Genomic DNA, 21,770 nt, shown 5'->3' with positions numbered 1-21,770 from the left:
AAACCGCGTGGTGGAATCGTTTTTTATTTATTCTGTGAGGTCTGAGAATCTAGTTAATGACTTATGCCCACTATCACGTCGACAATCTGAGTGAAGGACGGATAACGTGGACAGCGAGTGACTTGCGTTGCTATGACACCCCCTTTAAGTTTAGACCTCGATTCACCCAGGACGTTTTCTACTCGAGACAATTTGTACAATTCTTGACTATCATGTGAATGGTGCTCGATATCAAATTGTATTCCTAATTTCTATTACATATTCAAAATGGAATCTCAATAGTACTCGTGGTTTTAAAAACAAAATTATTGAAACTAAATATAGATCATACGGCGAGTGTTTACAGTGAAATTATGCATCCAAGTATTGCTGCCCGTTTATTTGAAGAAGGAGTCCTAGTAGGGCTAGCAAGCTCCTATCACTAAAGTTGCCCGAGTCTTTGGGCTTGAATTCCCGTGTGCTGGCCTTCATAATTTAATGAAAAGAATGATGATCAACAAATTACTACCGAAAACTGCGTCCGAAGTGTTTTGTACTTACATGGGGTATCCCTGCATTCTTAGTAGCGTTGACCGCCTCCTGTATTGATGACAGATTGTTGTAGCCATACCTGCACAGTTGGAAGCCCAGTGACCAGTAGGGCGGCATATATGGACGACCGATCACCTGAACAACATCATCGTTAGCCATGACCTTTTGCAATAAATGTAGCTACAGCTACGAACCTCTGTGTCGTCCCTTACATTACTGTACGTTTGTTTATACATAGTGTTCAGGCAATGGTGAATGAATGTAGAAATAACACGTGACAGTTTAATACTGGAAAGCCTAAGGTCCACACTCTCTCCTCACTGGATCCACTTTCTGACAATGGGCTTGAGAAAATTCAACATGCAGTTGTCAGCAATATACACTAAAGATTAAAATAAACACATTAAATATCAAAATTATTATTATCATTATATATCTATTATAGGGTAAATTATAGCTTCAATTGGGAAACTCTTAACTTACAGAATAGAGGATTCATGATTAAAACAATATTTGGGGTAACAACGTGATTTATGTCCAAGTATTCATGTTGTGTCATTAAATAAATTATAATAAATAAGCCTCACCAGTCGACGTTCAGTTCCTAACAAAACTGACGTTATGAAAAGCCAGATCATACTACATATGATGAAGACTACCTGCGTGTACTGCTGGACAACAGACTCTGGTTCCGGCCCCATGAACAGGTAGAAGTCCAGGATGCCGCCGATAGTTCGGTAGATCAACATTGGCAGCGGTGTGAAGGAATAATCTGAATGGAAAATACAACACAGCATCAGGGAGTGAGTTTAGTTTTATGCCGCACTCAGTAATATTCAACCTATATGGCTGCGGTTTGTAAATACTAGAAATCGAGTCTGGACCAGGCAACCCAGTGATCAATAGCATCAGCATTGATCTGCGTAACTGGGAACCGATGACGTGTCAACAAAGTAAGCGAATCAGACCACCCAATCCTGTTAGTCGCCTCTTACATTTCACAGAGCTGGCACGATACTTGTGCATTCACAGTGGTAGTGTCGTGTTAGAAGAAAACCCCACCTGCATGTACTTCAAAACCTGATCATGGAACTAACACACTATACAAACACAATTCGTAATTCAGATTTTGTTTCGTTAACAGGTTATTGAGTTTCCTCTTTTTCCCAGAGATAATATCGAAAAAAAAGTTTCCTGATTTCATATGAAACCACAAGCTCTGTCTAATATGTGAATGACGTCACGTCGTATGTGAATTCATAATGATACATGATTCTATTTTCAATGAATTATATGACGCAACATTGGCATAGCAAACGAAAAGGGATACGTGCAGGGAAACATCACAAGGCGTAGTGAGATTAGCTGAAACCTTCACCCATCCTCCTGACTGCAACAGTAAATGACATGTGGGTGTACAGATCTATATATCCACAAATGAAGTTGCCCCGACTCTTCAATACTGGTTAGACATACCCTGTGCGTTACTGTTGAGCAGCAGGACGCCATGGGATTGGCCATCGTCTTCCATGGCCATATAGAAGGGATGGACGCCATAGTGATTCTCGTATGTCTGCAACACACAACGGCAGTTGATTTACCGCGTTACTACCGGCAAGCAGAAAGATATCTCATTTCCAAACAAACATATGGCTGTACATTAGCCGGGATTGTACATAGATTACCGACTGTTGTACGTAATTTGTTGTGGTGTAAGTGCTACATCGTGTGTAAGTTCGAAAATCTCGCATTTGACTAGGTCCTTCGCCGAAGTGTTCCTATTCTCTGATGACAATTACAAATACGACTGTATGGTTGAATTATGGGCGATGAAACGTTGAATATTCACTCGCAATATGTCGGTTGTCATGGGGGTTTCATCGTCTAGACACATATGTCCCGTCTCGTTTGGATATTGCACACATGACATGGAATTTATTGAGGTTTTGAAACAAATGCTGGTTGGTAAGTTACCACTCGCAGCATTCAGTCTTCCGGTTAGTTAACCAACCGTGTATATTTGTGAGTAAGATATTTTTTTTGTTTTGAGTTATATCATATATATTTAGACGATGCACCATATCATGAAGGGAGGAAGGTGACACGGGTCGGGCACTGTAACCATTTGGACACGGACAGTTCACAATCATGGCGCTTCAAGGAGTGGAATTCACGATCCTCAAATCCTGATAAGACTAGGGGACATTAATCTCGAAGTAGACCATTGGCCACGAAGACATTTTTGTGTAGACTGTCAGTACTGGTCCACGTTTAAGATCAACATAACTGACTATCAATACAAGTATGGCAACAGTGGATGCTATGATAATAAAAAGTGGACAAAACAGATGCAGATGTAGAAACTCACACTGTACATCGTCCATTGGTCACGTGACCACATAGGCCATGTCTTGAACCATAGATTATGTCGGAACTTGTCGTGGGTGTTCTCGCCGAAGCCGTAGATGTTGGTGGAAGGAAGTCTGGTGGCGATCTGCAGGAACTGGTCGTCGAATGTGAACCCGCCGACCCCCGTGTCCCAGCTGAAGAGAGGATAGTATTGCCCAGTTACACAGGAACATGTGGGAGATACAGCTATCGTGTTTACCTCATTTTGGGACGTGCCATTTCGGTATTAAGGAGTAGAAATATCGCCACAGCACGTTTATCTGGAACTCTTACGTATTGGGCTTTGAGAAAACACAAACTGCAGTATGGAGGACCGTGTACTTGCAATATGGATAAGGGGTTGTATACTTCCTCACAAAAGACTCAGTGTATGTTTACATTGAAGATTGAGTCCTCCACCAACTTGGGGGAACCAAGTGCAAACCTTATGCACATGAACTGCGCGAGGATCATGCATCAAATTTCTGAAAAGCATGCGTAAATATCGTGTATGTGAACAGCTGCGCTTTGGTGTACAGTTTTGTTAAGAATTCGCCAATTTTCACTGATATTTATCATTTACCGAACAATAATATTTTCAGCATTACGAAATTCATACGTTCATGTGAAGAAGGTAATTTTAAACATTATGGAATGTTTCGCAAGTTTAGATTAGAACCGTTGCCAGGAGTAAGTGGCTTTATTTACACTTGTGGGTGTAAACTTTTACATATATAATACGGACAAATTTCTAGCTATACAGTTAGTGTCATTTTAATGGGGTCTGATCATAAGACATTGTCTCGGAACCGGATTTTACAGGTCATAAGAGGCGGGTATTGACCGAAGTTAGCATTTACCGCCTGGAGATTTGGACCCTTGACGTGGTCCTGAGTAATCGATGTTTGTAATCTGTGGTGCCTAAAATGAACAGCCTGGTCATGATCACTGCGCGGCAGTTTATTACATTTTATCGCGTTATTACAATTTGCGTCGTAACAACGTGGTAATTAGACTCCATGAAGTATCTGCTGCTGCTGTTACTACATGCAATAATTCGTCCATTTCATTTGCGGCTGTGTTTCCTCATCAGAGCTCGAGGCCCTTGTGTGTGTATACATATAAGTAAAGCGCATTTCTTGCATCCCCGCATGATGTTGCTGGTATAGCTTTCAGGCGGTGTCACACCACACTCATTCACTCAAAGTGTTACTTCGTTTACTACTTACATGACTGCTCCAGAACTCAGCCTTGTAATCCGGAAAGAGAACGTTTCGTTATTGGTGATATCCAGGCGATAACGAGGCATCACAGCTCTTGTCTTCGGCAGCTCCAGAGGAACGGGAACTTCATACCGGGATGACGACGGGTCGTAGAACTGGACGGAAGGAACAGCCGCAGTTTATTTGAAGCAAGCATTCACATTCAGAAAGTGCATTCATTTACTAAAACTACCACGCATGAAATGAGGATCTGATTTACAGAGCAAAGTGTTAATGCCATTTTCATCCACTGACGTAACCTGGTAAACTGTTGCTGATTGGTAACGGGAATGGCACAAAAATGGTTTGAACGGAGACGCGCTATGCTCTTCCATGCTTTCATTTCTATGCTGTGATGACAAACTAGAGTGTCATGAAAAATCTCACCAGCGGAGAAAGAATGACAAGTCACTGACATTGACGTTTTGACGTAGTACATCACCGTGTGTCTATTTGGCACCAGTGACTTATATGAATGTTGTGTCACAGTTCTGTAGAACCAGACAAACCGTATACTGAATTTTTGGTACAAATGGCCAACTGCATGTCTCACCTTAAATCTGAGCAGGTTATTGTCAAGTTCTTCCACTTCAAAAGTCAGATTATTAATGTCATTTCCGAAGGGACCAGGGGAACTTTCAATCCTGGTCAGTGGTATCCGGAATCCCAAGGGAGTCTGCTCCACATCCCCTGAAACACTGTAGCCGTAGTTGCTCTGGCGGAAGTAGCAATCCGGGACTGAAGTATCTTCGGCGTCTGCGTAGATACAGTATCTTTGCATACAGGAAGTCTCGTTGACCGTGACCACATTACCTTGGACTTCTGGGTAGCAGTCAATCTTCTCGTAGTCATCGGCTGATGCTGACCTAGAGGATACAGAGTTCATACAACTAAACCATTCTGTGATCGAGCACCACTGTAGTTGTCTCGTACATGCTTATGCGTTCAAAGAACACCTGGTCTCATTGTAAATATATTAAAACGGTTGTTCAATACCTGTTCAATACCTGCATTTGTTCATTTGCTATAGCGTATGAGTATACATGGCTGTGGGCTTTTGATCAGGGCCTCCTTTCACAAAGCCCTTATATGAACGTAAGTCACTAAGGTAAGCTTAGTGGAATGTTAAACAATGGAACTTAAGGCTAACCTTAGTGAATGATTCATCTTGAAAGGAATCCCTGATCTGGCATGTTTGGCAACTGTTCTCAAGAAGCTAATGGCGTCCATGAATGGGAGTTACAATACTCCGATTTACTATCATCATTGTAATGTAGGTATACCAAATTGGCAATTTAATCAGTCAGGCTTCAACTTTCACAATGGGAAATTTATACCAACCGCTGGCTTCCGCTGAAGATGTTCTAATTATCGGTAAAATGATAAAGTAGTCGTATTAAACATGTCAGTCAGTTTAAACAATACGCAGGAGTCATGGGATTGTGTGGAAGGAATATTGCATTATACTCACGTCCACCGGAGTTGGAAAGGCTGATTAACGGGGAGGTCATCGGTGATTTTCAGAACCTGAAATAAATTACAAACAGCTCTAAAATAATAATGATTGTGAGTGACCTTAGCTGAACATCATGAAGCAGTTTGATATTAAGTACCTCCATGTCGTATTTAAACATTGGGGCCGGTGGATGAGCTCGTCAAGTCGAAGATCCGAGTTCGATTCCCACACGGGTCCAATGTGTGAAGGCCATTTGTGGCATTCCCCACTGTAACATTGCTGAAATCGGCATAACTCTAAACTCACTATTTAATCCTCGGCTATGCCATGACTACTCTATCATTGTATTGGCATCGTCTATTACGTAGAGGTAACATTTACTTGCCTTTTTGTCGCCATCATATGTGAAGTTGAGGTCTCTGTTGTCGGTCACCAGTCTTACCAGGTTAACCTGCACCTCCACGCCGAGGACAACGACGCTGTCTATGTAGAGGTCGTCGACCTCAGACAACGTGTTGTGGTCAATAGTCAGGTCTAATATACCCTGTTAACATTGAAATTCATTTTTTCATATCAGAAAATATACTTTACTGTATTTAGATACAACAAATGCGTTCTTTAACAAAGCGATTTTGCAATGTATGTCTCATATTAGATAAATAGGCAGCGCCTGCTAAGTATGTGGAAACAAGTTGTACCCAAAGAAAGTGACAGATATGGGAGGTCATTGTGAGATTTGTACTCACGTCATGGGCATTGAAGGTTGACATGTAATAATTTCCCCTTTCATAAGTATCTGAAACAGAATTGTGTGGAATTACTTCAAGGAAGACACATGTCATCGTGTCCAAACTGCATAGATCGATGTTCACGCTGTTGATCACAGGATTATCTGGTCCAGACTGGATTATGTTCAGACCGCCACCACATAGCTGGAATGTTGCTGCCTGTGGCGTTAAACGACAACGACAAACCAAGTTTGGAGGCGTGTTTAAATACAAATCAGCAATATGACGCTTTTTGTGGAATTCTTAGAAAATTACGCAATTTTGTAACTTCGAAATGTATACTTCTGAAGAATGTTTAATCATTAGAAAGCACGTGAACGTAACCTTTTAATTTTACCCTAAGAATATATTCAAGAGACTTGTCAAGCAGAATTATTCACATACAATAACCATAGGAAAAAACACAATGTCACAACGCCCCGAACATCCCATTCTTTTTACATATTATAATACGTCGAGTCTTTAGAGCATGTGGGTACTTACCGATAGATTCTCCGTCATCCCAGTACAGCCAACCTTTAGCAGTATTGACAGAAGACAGAGGAACCAGCACCGTGAATGGATTCTTGCGACTTGAATGTGGAGAAAACACAGTGAATATATGACATTCCCGCCAATTGATTTTGAAGGATTACTTTGATGAAATCTTGTCATCGTTCCCATTTGCATGTGGAATATTTCGTCGGGTATTTATCAACCGCCCAGATATTACCGGAATACCGCTCGGTTACGAGCATGGTTCTATCATAGAAGTAAGTGGCAGTCATTCTCAGTTTAAGGACATGTGAAGAAAGTGAAGAAGCCAGTTTTCCTAGTTCTGACCCCGATGTCTCGAAAAAAACGTACGCTTTCACTCAAATTTCAAACTAAGTATGACAAACTGACACAGCTGATTATTTTAAACCCAACTGCACTTATTTAATTGAAAAAGGTCAATTATCTTAAGTAATCCATCCACCAAATTCAAACTGTCTCCTACGTTTGAGTTTAATATCGGTTTCAATTGATTCTGAGAAATGCATTTCCCTGCGTTTTCTAAAATCTGAGTGAAAACCCTAACTTAAGTAAAACTCAGACAAGTTTGTTTCGCGAAATCGGGCCCTTGTATGCAATATGTTTACATACACCTAAGCAAACACAACGGCCATTGATAAATTTGTTCTTCAATCGCATGAAAGCGTTAGTCGAGTGAAGAGCTGAAATTATTGAACCTGTTAAGAGAAAATGCGTCAGACTGTATGTTTGTTATCAGTTATCTCATTTCACCTGAAGTGTGTATTGTTGGCTGGTTCCTGTGTAACAATGATATGTCCGCCCCGAAGATGAAGCTGTGCTGGTGTGTCCAGCTTGACCGGGACGTCCAGGTACACCTGTCCAGTCTTAGTTACCTCTTCCATCTGAGAAAAACACATAACCAGTGGTCAACGCTAAGTAAATAGACAGTCAAAATGGTCAGTGATCTGCACAGAGTTAATATTAATGTATAACAATGAGAGAGTGAGTTTAGTTTTACGCCACACTCAGCAGTATTCCAGCAATATGTCAGCAGTGTGTAAAAAAATCGAGTCTGGACCAGACAATCCAGTGATCAACAATATGAGCATCAATCTATGCAGTTGGGATACGATGGCATGTGTCCACCTAGTCAGAGAGCCTGACCACCCGATCCCATCAGTCGACTAGTACTACAAGCATGGGTAACTGAACAGTTACTCTAAACTGGATATTCACAGGTCATTACCTAACATGTTTCCGCTGTTTGCGATGTTAAAGATAGACATGGGAGCAAATGAATGCGAGTGAGTGAGTGAATGTGAAATAGTTGGGCTTTCTTCCTGCGCTACTCACTAGTGTGTACAAGTTAACACAATAAGTAGATTCGATTTTTCTTGTCAAACGCTGGTGAATACTAGTATCTCGTGGCGTGAAAAAAACTGAACTTTTGAGTCGTGGCTGAGATGAACATAACCCTGTTGATATATACCAAGTTGTAAAGAACTTACTTAACTGATATGTACTAACAATGAACTATGTATACCACACTGACGTTAGTAGTCGGTACAAACTATTTAATAATTAAAACAGAAGGAGTTTCCTCTGGTATACATACTCACCGTGTAAAAATTGTACCATCTTCCGTTGGGGATGTACATTCTCAGAAGCTTTTGTTTCTGAATTGACGGGAACAAAAGCACTGAATCAAGTTTCATGTTAGCGTCAATAGTTCGGAGACAAGTGTATGAGACATTAAATAGTAGTTATAGCAACTCATCTGTTTTATACAAAGTTATTGTTCACTAAAAAGACAACATCTTGGTGTTGACCCTGAACAGCAAGAGGTTCTACAAAACTGCAGTCATTGTAAACTATGACGGAATGACTTACCTCGTACAGTATGGGCGATATGAGAAGCCCGCCGCCCCACAAGAACTGTTCATGGTTGTTGTAAGTATTCTTGTCCTTTGGAAATCTGAAACAAGACGTCGCCATAAAAATGTAGTTCCCGACAAAAAGTTGCAATTCGTCTCAATTCCTATTCCAGTTTTATTTCAGCAAAATATTCTCATCGTCTCAGTTCCTGCTTCAGCTTTATTTCTGCAATATATTATAGAGGTGGTGGGGTGGTGGGGCTCTGTATTAATTTTTCTTATGTTGATTACAGTTGACTATTTACAGGTTACAAGTCGAACGTGACTACAAAATGTCAATAAATGGGAACTTTAACCATAAACTATAGTTACCATGAAAGCCGAACTTATAGGTGTCGGATCTACGTTCGAAAACTGAACATAAAAGAGTGCGTATATCTAAATAGTCTGATCAACCTACACGTGGACCAGCGCCCTGATGACTGTCTCTCCTTTAGTGTGGGCGAAGTAGAATAACGAGTACAGGTATGGCAAGAGTCTGTAGCGGGTGTTCATTGCTTCCCTCGACATACGGACAATGTCATCGTCAAATGCACCCGGATCTTGATTCTTAAACAAACATATAACACTGATAAAAATGACAACACTCGCAATCGAAGAGGTTAACAAAGTTCTCGTACATATCCAAAGTAGTATTAATGTCATGTGCTATTGGTATGTCTCATTTTTACAAGCTTACTTCAAAATAATGACACCTTTTATCACTGAAAAGAAAGGTTACAGTGGCGGCAAGATGATCTTCATATGACACAAAAGTTTATTGCATTTATGACGCTACCTGCGTACAAAAATGTACTAAAAGCAAAATCCTGTGCAACCTACGATGTAGCCAAGACCATTGTGGTTGCGACTGAATGTATAGAAAGCCCCAAGCTGCATCCAACGACCACACAGCTCTGCCGTAGTGTTGTCAAAGAAGCCACAGATATCAGCTCCGATCTAAAAATATATAATATATCAGTTTGCATAAACTGAGTTATGTAAGTATAAACCTTATTTTTCTTGTTGAATCCTTCTGGGTCAGTACACATACGTGTATCAGTTCTGAATTGGGAGTAATGTCATTAGTCAGTAGTACGGGTATTTTTTAATGTATTGATATTCTGTACGTGCGAGAAGTGTATATCTGTGTTACTTACGTAGGGTATTCCGAACAAATTAAACTCCAGAATACCTGAAAAGACATCAGTAAATTACCGGTTTTTGAAAGGATAAATGAAGCTACTTATATCTGTTATATTTTGTCGAAAATGACTGATGGTGTGCATGTTTTACTTTTGTCAATGGTTGTTAATTGGAAGCACAAGACAAAAATAGCGCACAGGCCTTTTATAAAAGCCATAACAGAGAGAATATGTCATTTTAATATGCTATTCATGGATCAGACTACACATCCATTCACATAGGTTACCTTTAGTGTTCGTTGCAGACGATGCTCTTTGGATGAAGAATTTACATTGACAATAACACGTAAACATATTTTCAAAATAGGTATTAATGCACGACAACATTTTTGATAATATAACTTTGCTGACCGATGATGGACAATCTCATATCGTCCCAATCACTTCTGTTATCCCCAAGCCAGTGTCCAGCTTGCTTGCCACTGCCCGGGAAGGTTGACCGGGAGATGACGATGCCACGCTTTCCTGTAGCTTCCTGCAGACCCCTGGACATTGACAAGTTTGACCATATAGATAAGGCGTCCTGGTGCTGACGTTCTGGTATTCTATGGAGGCTACAATTTCTACAGTCAAATGCTTGTCTCTATGTATTTTGGAGATCTTGCAGTAGGGTTACAGCGATGGCACAAAGACTGCTGATTGCTTTCGACTAAAATTATTCAATCACTATATTCTTTAAGACATTACTACAACTTGTATATTCTATTATTTAATGGAAGGGGAACAGAACTCGTTTCGTCATAACTACGTCCCCATGTCATCCATATCATTAAATGAACTGTTAAAGAACCTAGGGTGAACCAGTTGCAACCTCCTACCCCCTCACCAGATTGTCGGAGTTAATGGTCCACTTTGGTTTATTGTTTGTGAATGTGGGTAACCCAGTTTGAAAATCACAACCGTTTTGGAACTGAGGACAGCTTCCTAGACATCCAGTGATTAAGGTGGACTTACTGTAAGGTGGACATAGTTTGGCTCCAGCCGTACAGACTATGGACGTCGTAGTGTCTGTATTCGTCATTTTCTCCCTGCCGGGTCACCATACATAACGTCTTGTCCGAGATGCGCCCGTCTGCCTTATCGTTGTCATAGTTATAGGCAGCTCCTGACACAGGTACAAAGTAGGCGTAATGAAACACAATATTCAGGTTATATATCACGTGTAACGATGTACCATTCAAAGGTGGTTGATAATGAAAATTGTATTTTGCAACTCGTGTCCAATGCATATCTCTTTTATCGAACTAAATTGTATGGCTGGAAGGACACTGTTTAGAAATGTTTTACAATCACAAGGAAAAAACGTAAAACGTGTGGTGAAACATCGATTTGTAACAAACAATAAAAACAAGACATACGTTTACATCATTTCAGTTTGATATTACACGTTTGTATTTCATCGACATGTGGCGCTACTAAAGACACAGACTTGACACATTCTTCCGCGTACTTCTCTTTAGCACGATATTTTCACACAACTGTGGGTACAACTCGATGCTACCGAACTCTCACTAGAACCTCACGTGTAACATAAGGAGGGTCGTCATATTTGTTGTTGGTACACTTTAGACTCCAGTATGGCTGGTCCTTATCCGGCCAGTTGAAGGGCTTCTCTTCGTTTGTGCCAAAGTTAGCGGGTTCGTTCATGTCCTGTTATAGATAAGGATAGAATAGGGTGTAACGTGAAAGTGAGTAGAGTAGTACACTAAAGTAATTCCTGGTTGCGAGATGTCAACACAAGCCTTATGTGAAAACTCAACACTAGCGCTTCTAAGCTACGAAATATCCATAGTTTTCGTAATAATGTCAACAGCATAGCTCGATGAGGACCTATAGTTATACCGGAACCCCACTGGGTTTGCGTTCATGTTCCGGACCAGACCTCCGCTGAATGCTAACCCGCTATGATACCCCAGATACATTCCATTGACTCCGAGCCGACTAGTTCTTGTACTTACTATCCACAGCCCATCAAAAGGCACCTTGTTGTAGTGTTTTACTATTAGCTCTCGCCACACACGGTTAGTCTCTGGCTTGAAGAAGTCTGGAAACACGGTCTTGCCCTTTGGCCACACCTGTAGATAAATACATTTGAGCGTACTCATACACAGAGACTTGTAACACGAGCACCAAACTGACGAATCAATAAGATAGACAGTGTACTTCAAAAATGGAACCATATAGACGCATGTAATCATACCGGTGTCACCCAAGATTTGTCAATACTGACTAGTAGAAAGAAGTACAAAGATCAGGCCCATTAATGAATCTGTTGGAAATAGAACTATCATTCGTTAAGACCGGTCTTAATGAAGGACTTACATATCCAAGTACTGCTCCATCTGTATCCTGGCTCCCCGCTGGGATGGAGCTCGAGGAGTTAGGCCACATGATATTACCCCGGACTGTCTTCATGCGCTCGTAAGGTTCGTAGCCAGTCACGTTGGAGATCAAAGCAGGGTCCTGGAACAATTTATTTTCTGATTCGCTTAGATAATTTTCATTGGTATTATTATCCAAAATAGTAAATACAAGGGTGTCCTTGTGTTTGGTTGTTACCAGGGAGCATAACTCACGTATCTGAATACCGGTGTGATAGTTTAGGTCAGTTGTTCCACTCTTTTGCTTGTTCGTATAGAAGTTCACGGCAACGTCGAGTGGTGAAAATGTGTAGATGACGTCCCACATTGTTGATGACATCAAATGGTTTTTATATGTTTATCGAATTGAAATAACATGTAACACTTTAATCACGAAACTATCGGCAATAATAGTCCGTTAATAATTTCAAAGCATACAATCAAATTCTCATTAAGGAAATATTATGTATTTTATCTGAGAATGCCTCACCAGAATTATGATGGCCTTCATGCCATCTCTCTGCAGTTCCTGGAAATATTCACCGAGACCGGGGAAGCTGACGTTGTCGACAGTGAAATCCTTCCTCTCGTCCATGTGGTCAATGTCAGCATACTGCACATCCTGGCAAACACAAAACACACATTCACACGGGCATAGAAAGATATAGATGGGTACCAGAGTGACCACTCATTGTCTACTCAAGATGGGCCTTGCCTTGCCAGATATACGTCATCATATTAGGTAGACCTGTGAAGAATCTGCACAAAACATTAAATCAATTAAATGAAATCAGCCATAAACCATTCATTACTACTTCTCTATGGCAGTATACATGACATTCGCTCTTAACATCAGAAGATCCAGTGACATTTAAGACAGGTCAGAATTATGAAATTCTGCTTCTTTTCAAATCCATTGCTGGTACATTTATGAAAGCAACAGCACCTAGTAAATGAACACAAGGTCACGCTTTTCCTGTATATTATCTGTGTGTAACATTTACACTTACGTGTGGAATACCAGCATCCCTAGTTCGTTGGACAGCATCCTTCATGCTCTGAATATGGTTGTATCCGTAGCGAGAAAGTTGGAATCCTAGCGCCCAGTACGGAGGAATGAAGGGTCGTCCTATAGCCTATACAGTAACACAGGAACGCGAATGGACTCAAGCAATCTTTGGTATTGTGATTTCCCTTAAAAATAATACTGGGAATACTTTTAAAAAAGTGAAATATTTTGTTTTCATGTAATTGTTGGTACTGCATGGTCCCTGATCACAAATGTAAAATTAATTGACTTTGGCAAAATGTTATTTGCCTAAAAGTGTTTTTGTTAAATTGAATTTGTTAAATTTGGCAACAAAGGAGACTAGCACTTTTAACCAGGTATTTGCCATTTAAATACTTTTGACTGGCTTTAAATTGGCTTTCTGCCAATTATCAGTCAGATTTTCAAAGTATAAGTTGCAGCACATCCTATACAATTAACGTACTCGTGCCTGGTTTAAGTGTTTTTACGCATGGTATTGATTCATTGATAAGCAGACAAAAGTCAGTTCGGACATATCTCTAAAATGTATTTTTCTGAACAGTTTACCGTTGTATATTGACTGGTGACCAGGTCTGGGGTGGGCCCAAGGAACACATAGAAGTCCAGGATTCCGCCAGTCGTACGGTAGGTCAACATTGGCATGGGGGAGAAGGTGTAGTCTGGAACAACAACATTCATTATTGATGGCCATCATCATTATACGGTTCTCCATCTTAGTCTTGTCCACTGGTCCATTTGTTGTAAAGGAAGATGATAACAGTTTCAATCTGAAGACAACTGACTGTACGTACTTCTCATGAGTGCCACATCTAGTGAGTCAGACACACTGGTATAGTCCAAGTGGATAGTGTGCCCTCCCATGGCGATCACCAGGCGAGAGCGGACGCACTCTCATGCTGCCACTCTCGAATATGGCATCAACAATACAAGCGATGAGGTCAAGAAAATATATTATGCGCAAATAACTGCGAACAGCCATCAGGGCTATGGCAGAATTAGCATTTGACAACATGCGTACACACTTCGTGATGGCAAATGCCTCGTCATCCTAGTCAATCAACAGCAATCAACCTTCTATATACTGGTGTGTAGACTGACGTTTGATAATCATTGGCCTACTTTTACATTGCTTATTCAACAATTTCCTTTCAACAGTGCATTGTGTCTGACCGGGACTGACAGTAATGTAGAACAAATTGTGCAACTGGTCCAGGGATCTAGATGTGCTATATATCTACATACCTTGTGCATTGCTGTTGAGGAGGAGAACGCCATGGGCGTTACCGTCGTCCTCCACACACATGTAGTAGGGGTGGACGCCGTAGTGGTTGTTGTAAGTCTGGATCAAAAGTAGTGTGATGTCATCAGTGATAGCTGGCAAGATCACCCATACATTTATTCAACTTAAACGAACGTCACAGAACGGCAACATATAACATAATTCATTTTCTAAACATTTGTAAAATATTACAAGAAATAGGCTACAACGTAGTTGACACCATCATGGATGCGATACACCGATGCGAGAAGCTTATAATAATAAATATCTTGACATCAATCCGATGCAGTTCTATCTGGTTGAAAGCACTTCTTTCAGCCCTTCTGATAAATTGGTTCGTTTTATTACTTACTTATTTCAAGAAAGGCTTTTTCACGTTATAGAAGTTATCACCTCATGTGGTTCCTTCTCCATAGCAAGAAAATATAAGCCAAAACATTAAACTGAGTTGTCCCACTATCATGCATTCCAGTATTCATACTATAAAGTGTCTAATCTGGTTTCTAACATGTCAGCTGAACAATCTGTGATTGATGTAAAGCCTGTTTCCAAAGTTGCCTTATGGTCAGAAAAACACACATCTAACATGTCATTTGGTGGCCATGTCCCTTCAACCTTTCAGACCAAAATCAAGACTGAACCAATAATCGAAAAAACAAAGAAAAAAGTAGCATGTTCGTGCTTTATAACTGGTCCAAACAGTGACAGTTTTAAGTTATAAAGAAAGAAGTGTAATATTGGGTTTGTCCTACACTCAGCTTTGACAGTGGCCGTAAGACAAGATTGAAAAGAACGACAAGACAACTAGATAAGCGTAACAAGAACGCATGAAGTGGAAGTGTTACAATGAGTCCCTACCCCCCAGGCGTTCACGGTGGGCTGGTCCCTGGAGAACATGGGCCAAGTCTTGTACCAACTGTTGTGTCTGAAGGAAGCATGCAGGTTCTCCCCAAAGCCGTACGCGTTTGGAGAAGGGAGGCGGGTGGAGATCTGGAGGAACTGGTCGTCAAACGTCAAACCTCCAACACCAGTGTCCCAACTGTTGATGCAGACATAAACTACACTGTACATTTGATTTTTGTTTCACATCCGCGTCTTTGAGGTTTATTACTATTTGAGTGCTGACCACGTTGATGAGAAGAATTAAGACTCATCTGGGTGTGATATTTTGCTTTGTCATGATTTTTGGAAGAAATGTCAGTTCACAGAAGAAGGCTATAAATAGTTTATCCACACTCCTTTCATTTCAAATGTTTATCTCTCAAAGGCTTATTTTACAAACATTAAGTACACGTGAGTTTCCCGAATGAAAGAGGTGCCACGGGACACTGGTTTACGCCCTCTGTGACAAGGTGTTGATGTAGAGGGTTACGTAGAGAACAATCAAAACAATCAAAATAGTTAAGGAACAGACTATATCAAGCAAATTCCAGATGAGAAAGTGTACCAGTGACCCACAGACACACGCCCACCTTTAGGCGATACTCTACTTACATAACCATGCCAGTACTTTTCCTCACAATCTGGAAACTGAATGTGTGGTTATTGGTTATAATCATATCGTAGGTTGGGTTATCGCCCTTGGTGTCAGACAGGGTCATGTTGAGAGGAACCGTGAAACGCTGTTCGACTGGATCATTGAACTGAAAGAAGACAACAAGTTACATATATGCCGACAATGCCTTATCTCATGTGTATGAATATACACGGCGCTGAGATGAGAGTGGGTGAGTGGTATACTGTAGACTTTACGGGGTGGGAGTAAGGTGTAAAATCAACCCCAAAAGATATTGTACAACGTGCAAGAGTTAAACTATTCTTAACCCTAGATAGTTTTTCAAAAACAATAGTCTATATAAAGAGACCTCTCTTTCTGAAGATAAGCGTGAAATAGAAACACGTGACCTACCGTGAATCTAAGGACATCATTTCCTCTCATTTCCACATTGAACGTAATATTCTGGACATCATTACCAAACGGTCCGGCTCCCAGTCTGGTGAGAGGAACCCGGAAACCCAGTGTCGTCTGCTCAACTGGTCCAGAGACCGAATACCCATAATTCTCTTGCCGGAAATAGCATGCTGGGATAGGAGCATTTGTAGAATTGTCAAAGACACAGTTTCGTTTCTCGCATTCTTCTTTAGTGACGCTGATTTTCCAACTCAAGGCCTCGGGATAGCAATCGATTCGTGTGAAATGATCACTTGTTTCTTGACTGTGGGTAAAGGACAAACCAACTTTATGAAATTTGCAGAGTTTTGTTTGATGGTTTCGAAAACACACACGGAGGCTGGAAAATACCTAAATGTGGCATGAAAAACGGTATGAAGAAATTAATTTCAAAACCCACCCCCAGCGACTGTAGTGAAATTATCATAGTTTTACGAAACTTTAAGGCACGTCAACATATGACTGATACACTTCCTTTATTTTCACGAATCGTCCCTACATTTTCTCTCCCAAGAAATAGGCTACTGGCCATTGTGTGACACATGACATCGTCTCCAAGCTGCGTACCTCGATGCTCATGTTGTTGATCACAGGACTATCTGGTCCAGACTCAACTATATGTATATACCTGAATTATTCCTGCGTGCGGTGTTACATGGCAGCATTATGATTCTATACGCTACTACGCGTTCCCACTCTGTTCTTTTTGACTCAGAGAAAGAGATCAATTATCCTTAAAATAGTGCAGCTTAATTTATACTCACGTCCAGGCGATCTGGAACGGTTTATTCACTGGTAAGTGATCCGAGATCCTGAGAATCTGAAACAAACCAGTGTCATGGGACATTAATCGATGCGTGTACAAGTATGTTTGAGGACAACTTTGCGTTACCCATTTGAAGAACACCTGTATCGGCACCAAATGTGAAGTTGATGACACTATCCCTCAAAGCTATGTCTGTGAAGCTGAGGTCCCACTTTAAGATAGTATTAAACCGTTTGTACCTGAATGACAGGCACATTTTTACTTCACGTAACCTATATACTTATGTCCTAAATGTGTACAATCAAATCCCGATGCCTTTATATAACTACCTTTTTAACTGCATCGTCCTTACCTCACATCTGTACCAACGTCACTTTTACTTCACTTAACCTAGTAATGTATTTATGTCCTTAACATGTATCATCAAAGCCTGATTCCTTTATTTTATTACCTTTTTAACTGCATCAAATGTAAAGTTGAGGTCTCTGCTCTCTGATATTAGTCTCACGTGGTTGACGTCGATATTCACACCAAGGACAAAGATGTCGTCTATGTAGAGGTCATTGACCTCCGAGGCCGAATTGTGTTCAATAGTCAGGTCCAGTACGTTCTGTTAACATCAAAAGTCATTATTGATGTCTGGAAGCAGGTAACAGAACCTAGATTGTGAGTTTAGGATGTCCCACTCAGTTAGCAGGCTGGCATTATTCAATACGTCTCTCACACTACATTAAGTGATGCTTTTGTAGACCAAGTCGTCTTACAAATATTTCGTTTCACTGTGAAATGAAGTAGAGAAAACAAAACAGGATGGGAGACACAACATAAAGAGGAGAAATGCAAGGAAAGGGTGCCGTAGAAATAAATGGAATAAACACTACACAGGATCTGAAACACACATGCTGTCCATGTCTCTCGTACTTACATTTTCGGTGTTAAAGGTTGAACTGTAATAATTTCCATTCTCATAGGTGTCTGCAACAGGAGTGGAATCAGGTTGTTAATATAAATCCAGGAAAAGAAACATAGCAATATGGAGTCATAAACGACAGCGCTTTTTCCGAAGAATCTGTTTTATGTCATACCATATGCGTTTCAAGTTTCCTCTATTTTCGCTTTTACGTCGAATAGAATATGTATATTCGAGACATATGACGTTCTAGCATTGACGTTGTTCCATGTACATAATCATGCCTTAGCTTCGCTACCACGTATATCTGAGACGGGAACTGCACAATCCCAATATGTAAAATGAATACAATATGGAAAAACTAACGCAGTAAGTAAACACCTAACGCAATAATGTAAAAACAAGTTTTCCGTCAATTTGTAAACGATAAATACAGCTTTATTGTTGTCTTGATGACTGAGTAACTTTCAGTAACTTTGCCATATTGTATTGTAAGTAAATAAGCTATTGCAATATTTCTCTCAAACTTCACGTGAAACTAATAGCTGGTCTTATGGGTCATTTAACATCAAAGTTAAGTCGATAACTGTGTAATATACATGTATAAAGATACTTGATATCATAAGCTATATACGAAAGTATAACACAATTTCAGTACATCCCAAACATAACAGTATTCTCATGTATTATGATGTCTTGACGTATTATCGTGTCTTTATAGATTATGGGTACGTACCGATAGATTCTCCGTCATCCCAGTACAGCCAACCTTTAGCTGTATTAACAGGAGATAGAGGAACCAGCACCGTGAATGGATTCTTGCGACTTGAATGTGGAGAAAACACAGTAGAAATGTAAACACATATTATTCCCACTGTGAAGTATATAGATCCCAAAGAATCTAATTTAGGTTGAAGAATTACATTGTTGAACTCATGTCATCGTACCAATTTTGCCTGAGGAGTATTTCGTCCAGCATATTACAGGAATACCGCTCTGTGGCCAGTTACAACACACAAAGACATACAACATGTCATCGGCTACAGGCATCGGTCTATCACAGAAGTACGTGGCAGTCATTCTTAGATCAAAAGCAAAGGAGACAGTTTTCCTAATCCAGATAGTCATTGTGTTTACATGCAGCTAAGCAAGCACAACGGCCAGTCGTATGTAAGCATATGTAGAATAAAGAACTGAAATTATTGAAACTGCTATGAGATAATGTTATCAGTTATCTCATTTCACCTGAAGTGTGTATTGTTGGCTGCTTCCTGAGTAACAATTATATGTCCGCCCCGAAGATGAAGCTGTGCTGGTGTGTCCAGCTTGACCGGGACGTCCAGGTACACCTGTCCAGTCTTAGTTACCTCTTCCATCTGAGAAAAACCCATAACCATTGGTCAACGCTAAGTAAATAGACAGTCAAAATGGTCAGTGATCTGTACAGTCTAACAGGTGTCTGTTGTTAGAGATAGATACGGAAGAAAATGAATGGGAGAGAGTGAGTGTGAAATAGCAGGGTTCTCATCCTGTGCTCCTCTACTATATACAAAGTACCACTTTTAACACATACACAATAAATAGATTTGACTTTTCTTGTCAAAAGCTGGTGAGTAGATTGTGGCCTGAAGAAAGTGAACTTTTGAATCGTGGCTGAGCACGCCGTGAAAGATATGTATATTTTCACACACAGAGATGAACATAGCCAAATTTACCTAAGAATAAAATTATGACCCTTTGTCAAAAATAGAGATTTACCATGCTATATGTTCATCATAGGTACTAACAATAAATATATGTACGTATACAAAATTTCAATGGAGTTTCATTTGGCAGATGCAGATACTCACCGTGTAATAATTGTACCATCTTCCGTCGGGGATATACATTCTCAGAAGCTTTTGTTTCTGAATTATACAAGAAAACCCCACTGAATCAAGTTTCACATTCATGTATCGTCAATAGTTTCTTGGAACAAAGCGTATGAGACATGACGTGACCGTCATAGCACGACAAATCATTTCGTAAGTCACGTAAAGTTATTGGTCACCAGAACCGCGTTTCTGGTCATGGCGTGGACCGCAAACGCTTCTGTATAGAACTGCAGTCATTGTAAACTATGACGGAATTACTTACCTCGTACAGAATGGGCGATATGAGAAGCCCACCGCCCCACAAAAACTGTTCATGGTTGTTGTAAGTATTCTTGTCCTTTGGAAATCTGAAAGAAGACGTCGAAATGGACATGTAGTTCCCAACAAAAAGTTGCAATTCGTCTCAATTCCTGTTCCAGTTTTATTTCAGCAAAATATTCTCATCTCTGATGGTGCGTGCGTGCGTGCGTGCGTGCGTGCGTGCGTGCGTGCGTGCGTGCGTGCGTGCGTGCGTATATATCCACATATCATCTTTATCATAGAAGAGGATTGTTTCAGGTTACAAGTCGAGCTTGTCTTAAATACGTCAATAAACGGGAACTTCAACTATAAACTATAGTTAACTGCGACATATGATATTATAGGTGTCGGATCTACGTTCGAAAACCTGAACATTACAAAATGCGTATATCTGAATAATCTGATCAACTTACACGTGGACCAGCGCCCTGATGACTGTCTCTCCTTTAGTGTGGGCGAAGTAGAATAACGAGTACAGGTATGGCAAGAGTCTGTAGCGGGTGTTCATTGCTTCCCTCGACATACGGACAATGTCATCGCCAAATGCACCCGGATCTTGATTCTTAAACAAACATATAACGCCTGACAAAAATGACAACACTCACCATCGTAAAAAGTTAACAAAGTTCTCGTAGATATCTAAAGTAGTAGTAGTAATGATTAATTTTACAAGCTTACTAGAAAATAGTGAAACATGAAAAGAAAGGTTTCATCTTGGACAAAATGATCTTCAAACTGACAGAAAAGAGTTTTGGATTTATTGCATTTATGACACTACCTCCGTACAAAAACGTATTACACGTAAAAATCTGTGCCACTTACGATATAGCCAAGACCATTGTGGTTGCGACTGAATGTATAGAACGCCCCAAGCTGCATCCAACGACCACACAGCTCTGCCGTAGTGTTGTCAAAGAAGCCACAGATATCAGCTCCGATCTAAAAATATAAAAAAAACCCATCAGTGTGTATATATTGTGTGATGTCAGTGTAAACTCGTTCTTCTTGTTGGGTATGTGCATGAACCAGTTCTAAACTGACGTTAGTATCGTTAGTCAGTTATGTGAATATTGTTTAATGTATTGATAAATCGGAGAAGTGCATATCTGTATTACTTACGTAGGGTATTCCAAACAAATTAAACTCCAGAATACCTGAAAAGACAGTATATTTAAACAGGTAAATAGAGCTATTTGTATTTCTTACTTTTTGTTGAAAGTGTCGTTATTTTTGTAAGTAGT

The 21,770-nt window shown here is 40.3% G+C and overlaps 1 protein-coding gene across 1 annotated transcript in view; it reads right to left on the bottom strand.

The window, feature by feature from the left end:
• The window catches only part of LOC137291447 (maltase-glucoamylase-like), a 73,213-nt gene that overhangs the window by 12,026 nt on the left and 39,417 nt on the right, over window positions 1–21,770 (bottom strand). The window contains exons 57-94 of the mRNA XM_067822795.1: window positions 21,649–21,683; window positions 21,352–21,468; window positions 20,943–21,091; window positions 20,492–20,576; window positions 20,206–20,262; window positions 19,601–19,731; window positions 19,092–19,180; window positions 18,371–18,420; window positions 17,897–18,055; window positions 17,444–17,499; window positions 16,638–16,944; window positions 16,223–16,371; window positions 15,587–15,767; window positions 14,692–14,788; window positions 13,996–14,108; window positions 13,409–13,534; window positions 12,889–13,020; window positions 12,361–12,501; window positions 11,997–12,113; window positions 11,562–11,688; window positions 10,993–11,143; window positions 10,390–10,523; window positions 9,994–10,028; window positions 9,677–9,793; window positions 9,255–9,403; window positions 8,811–8,895; window positions 8,540–8,596; window positions 7,692–7,822; window positions 6,909–6,997; window positions 6,384–6,433; window positions 6,023–6,181; window positions 5,653–5,708; window positions 4,735–5,047; window positions 4,149–4,297; window positions 2,900–3,074; window positions 2,008–2,104; window positions 1,191–1,303; window positions 541–666 (exon numbers count right to left, since the gene is read on the bottom strand). Coding sequence (XP_067678896.1) covers window positions 541–666; window positions 1,191–1,303; window positions 2,008–2,104; window positions 2,900–3,074; window positions 4,149–4,297; window positions 4,735–5,047; window positions 5,653–5,708; window positions 6,023–6,181; window positions 6,384–6,433; window positions 6,909–6,997; window positions 7,692–7,822; window positions 8,540–8,596; window positions 8,811–8,895; window positions 9,255–9,403; window positions 9,677–9,793; window positions 9,994–10,028; window positions 10,390–10,523; window positions 10,993–11,143; window positions 11,562–11,688; window positions 11,997–12,113; window positions 12,361–12,501; window positions 12,889–13,020; window positions 13,409–13,534; window positions 13,996–14,108; window positions 14,692–14,788; window positions 15,587–15,767; window positions 16,223–16,371; window positions 16,638–16,944; window positions 17,444–17,499; window positions 17,897–18,055; window positions 18,371–18,420; window positions 19,092–19,180; window positions 19,601–19,731; window positions 20,206–20,262; window positions 20,492–20,576; window positions 20,943–21,091; window positions 21,352–21,468; window positions 21,649–21,683 — 4,604 coding nt within the window. The remainder of the gene's footprint in view (window positions 1–540; window positions 667–1,190; window positions 1,304–2,007; window positions 2,105–2,899; window positions 3,075–4,148; window positions 4,298–4,734; window positions 5,048–5,652; window positions 5,709–6,022; window positions 6,182–6,383; window positions 6,434–6,908; window positions 6,998–7,691; window positions 7,823–8,539; window positions 8,597–8,810; window positions 8,896–9,254; window positions 9,404–9,676; window positions 9,794–9,993; window positions 10,029–10,389; window positions 10,524–10,992; window positions 11,144–11,561; window positions 11,689–11,996; window positions 12,114–12,360; window positions 12,502–12,888; window positions 13,021–13,408; window positions 13,535–13,995; window positions 14,109–14,691; window positions 14,789–15,586; window positions 15,768–16,222; window positions 16,372–16,637; window positions 16,945–17,443; window positions 17,500–17,896; window positions 18,056–18,370; window positions 18,421–19,091; window positions 19,181–19,600; window positions 19,732–20,205; window positions 20,263–20,491; window positions 20,577–20,942; window positions 21,092–21,351; window positions 21,469–21,648; window positions 21,684–21,770) is intronic.

The sequence above is a fragment of the Haliotis asinina genome, chromosome 7 (genome assembly GCF_037392515.1).
Source record: "Haliotis asinina isolate JCU_RB_2024 chromosome 7, JCU_Hal_asi_v2, whole genome shotgun sequence".
In the NCBI taxonomy this organism is placed as follows: domain Eukaryota; kingdom Metazoa; phylum Mollusca; class Gastropoda; order Lepetellida; family Haliotidae; genus Haliotis; species Haliotis asinina.
Note: the sequence above shows the minus strand (reverse complement) of the source record. Positions and strands in the feature narration are given on the sequence as shown.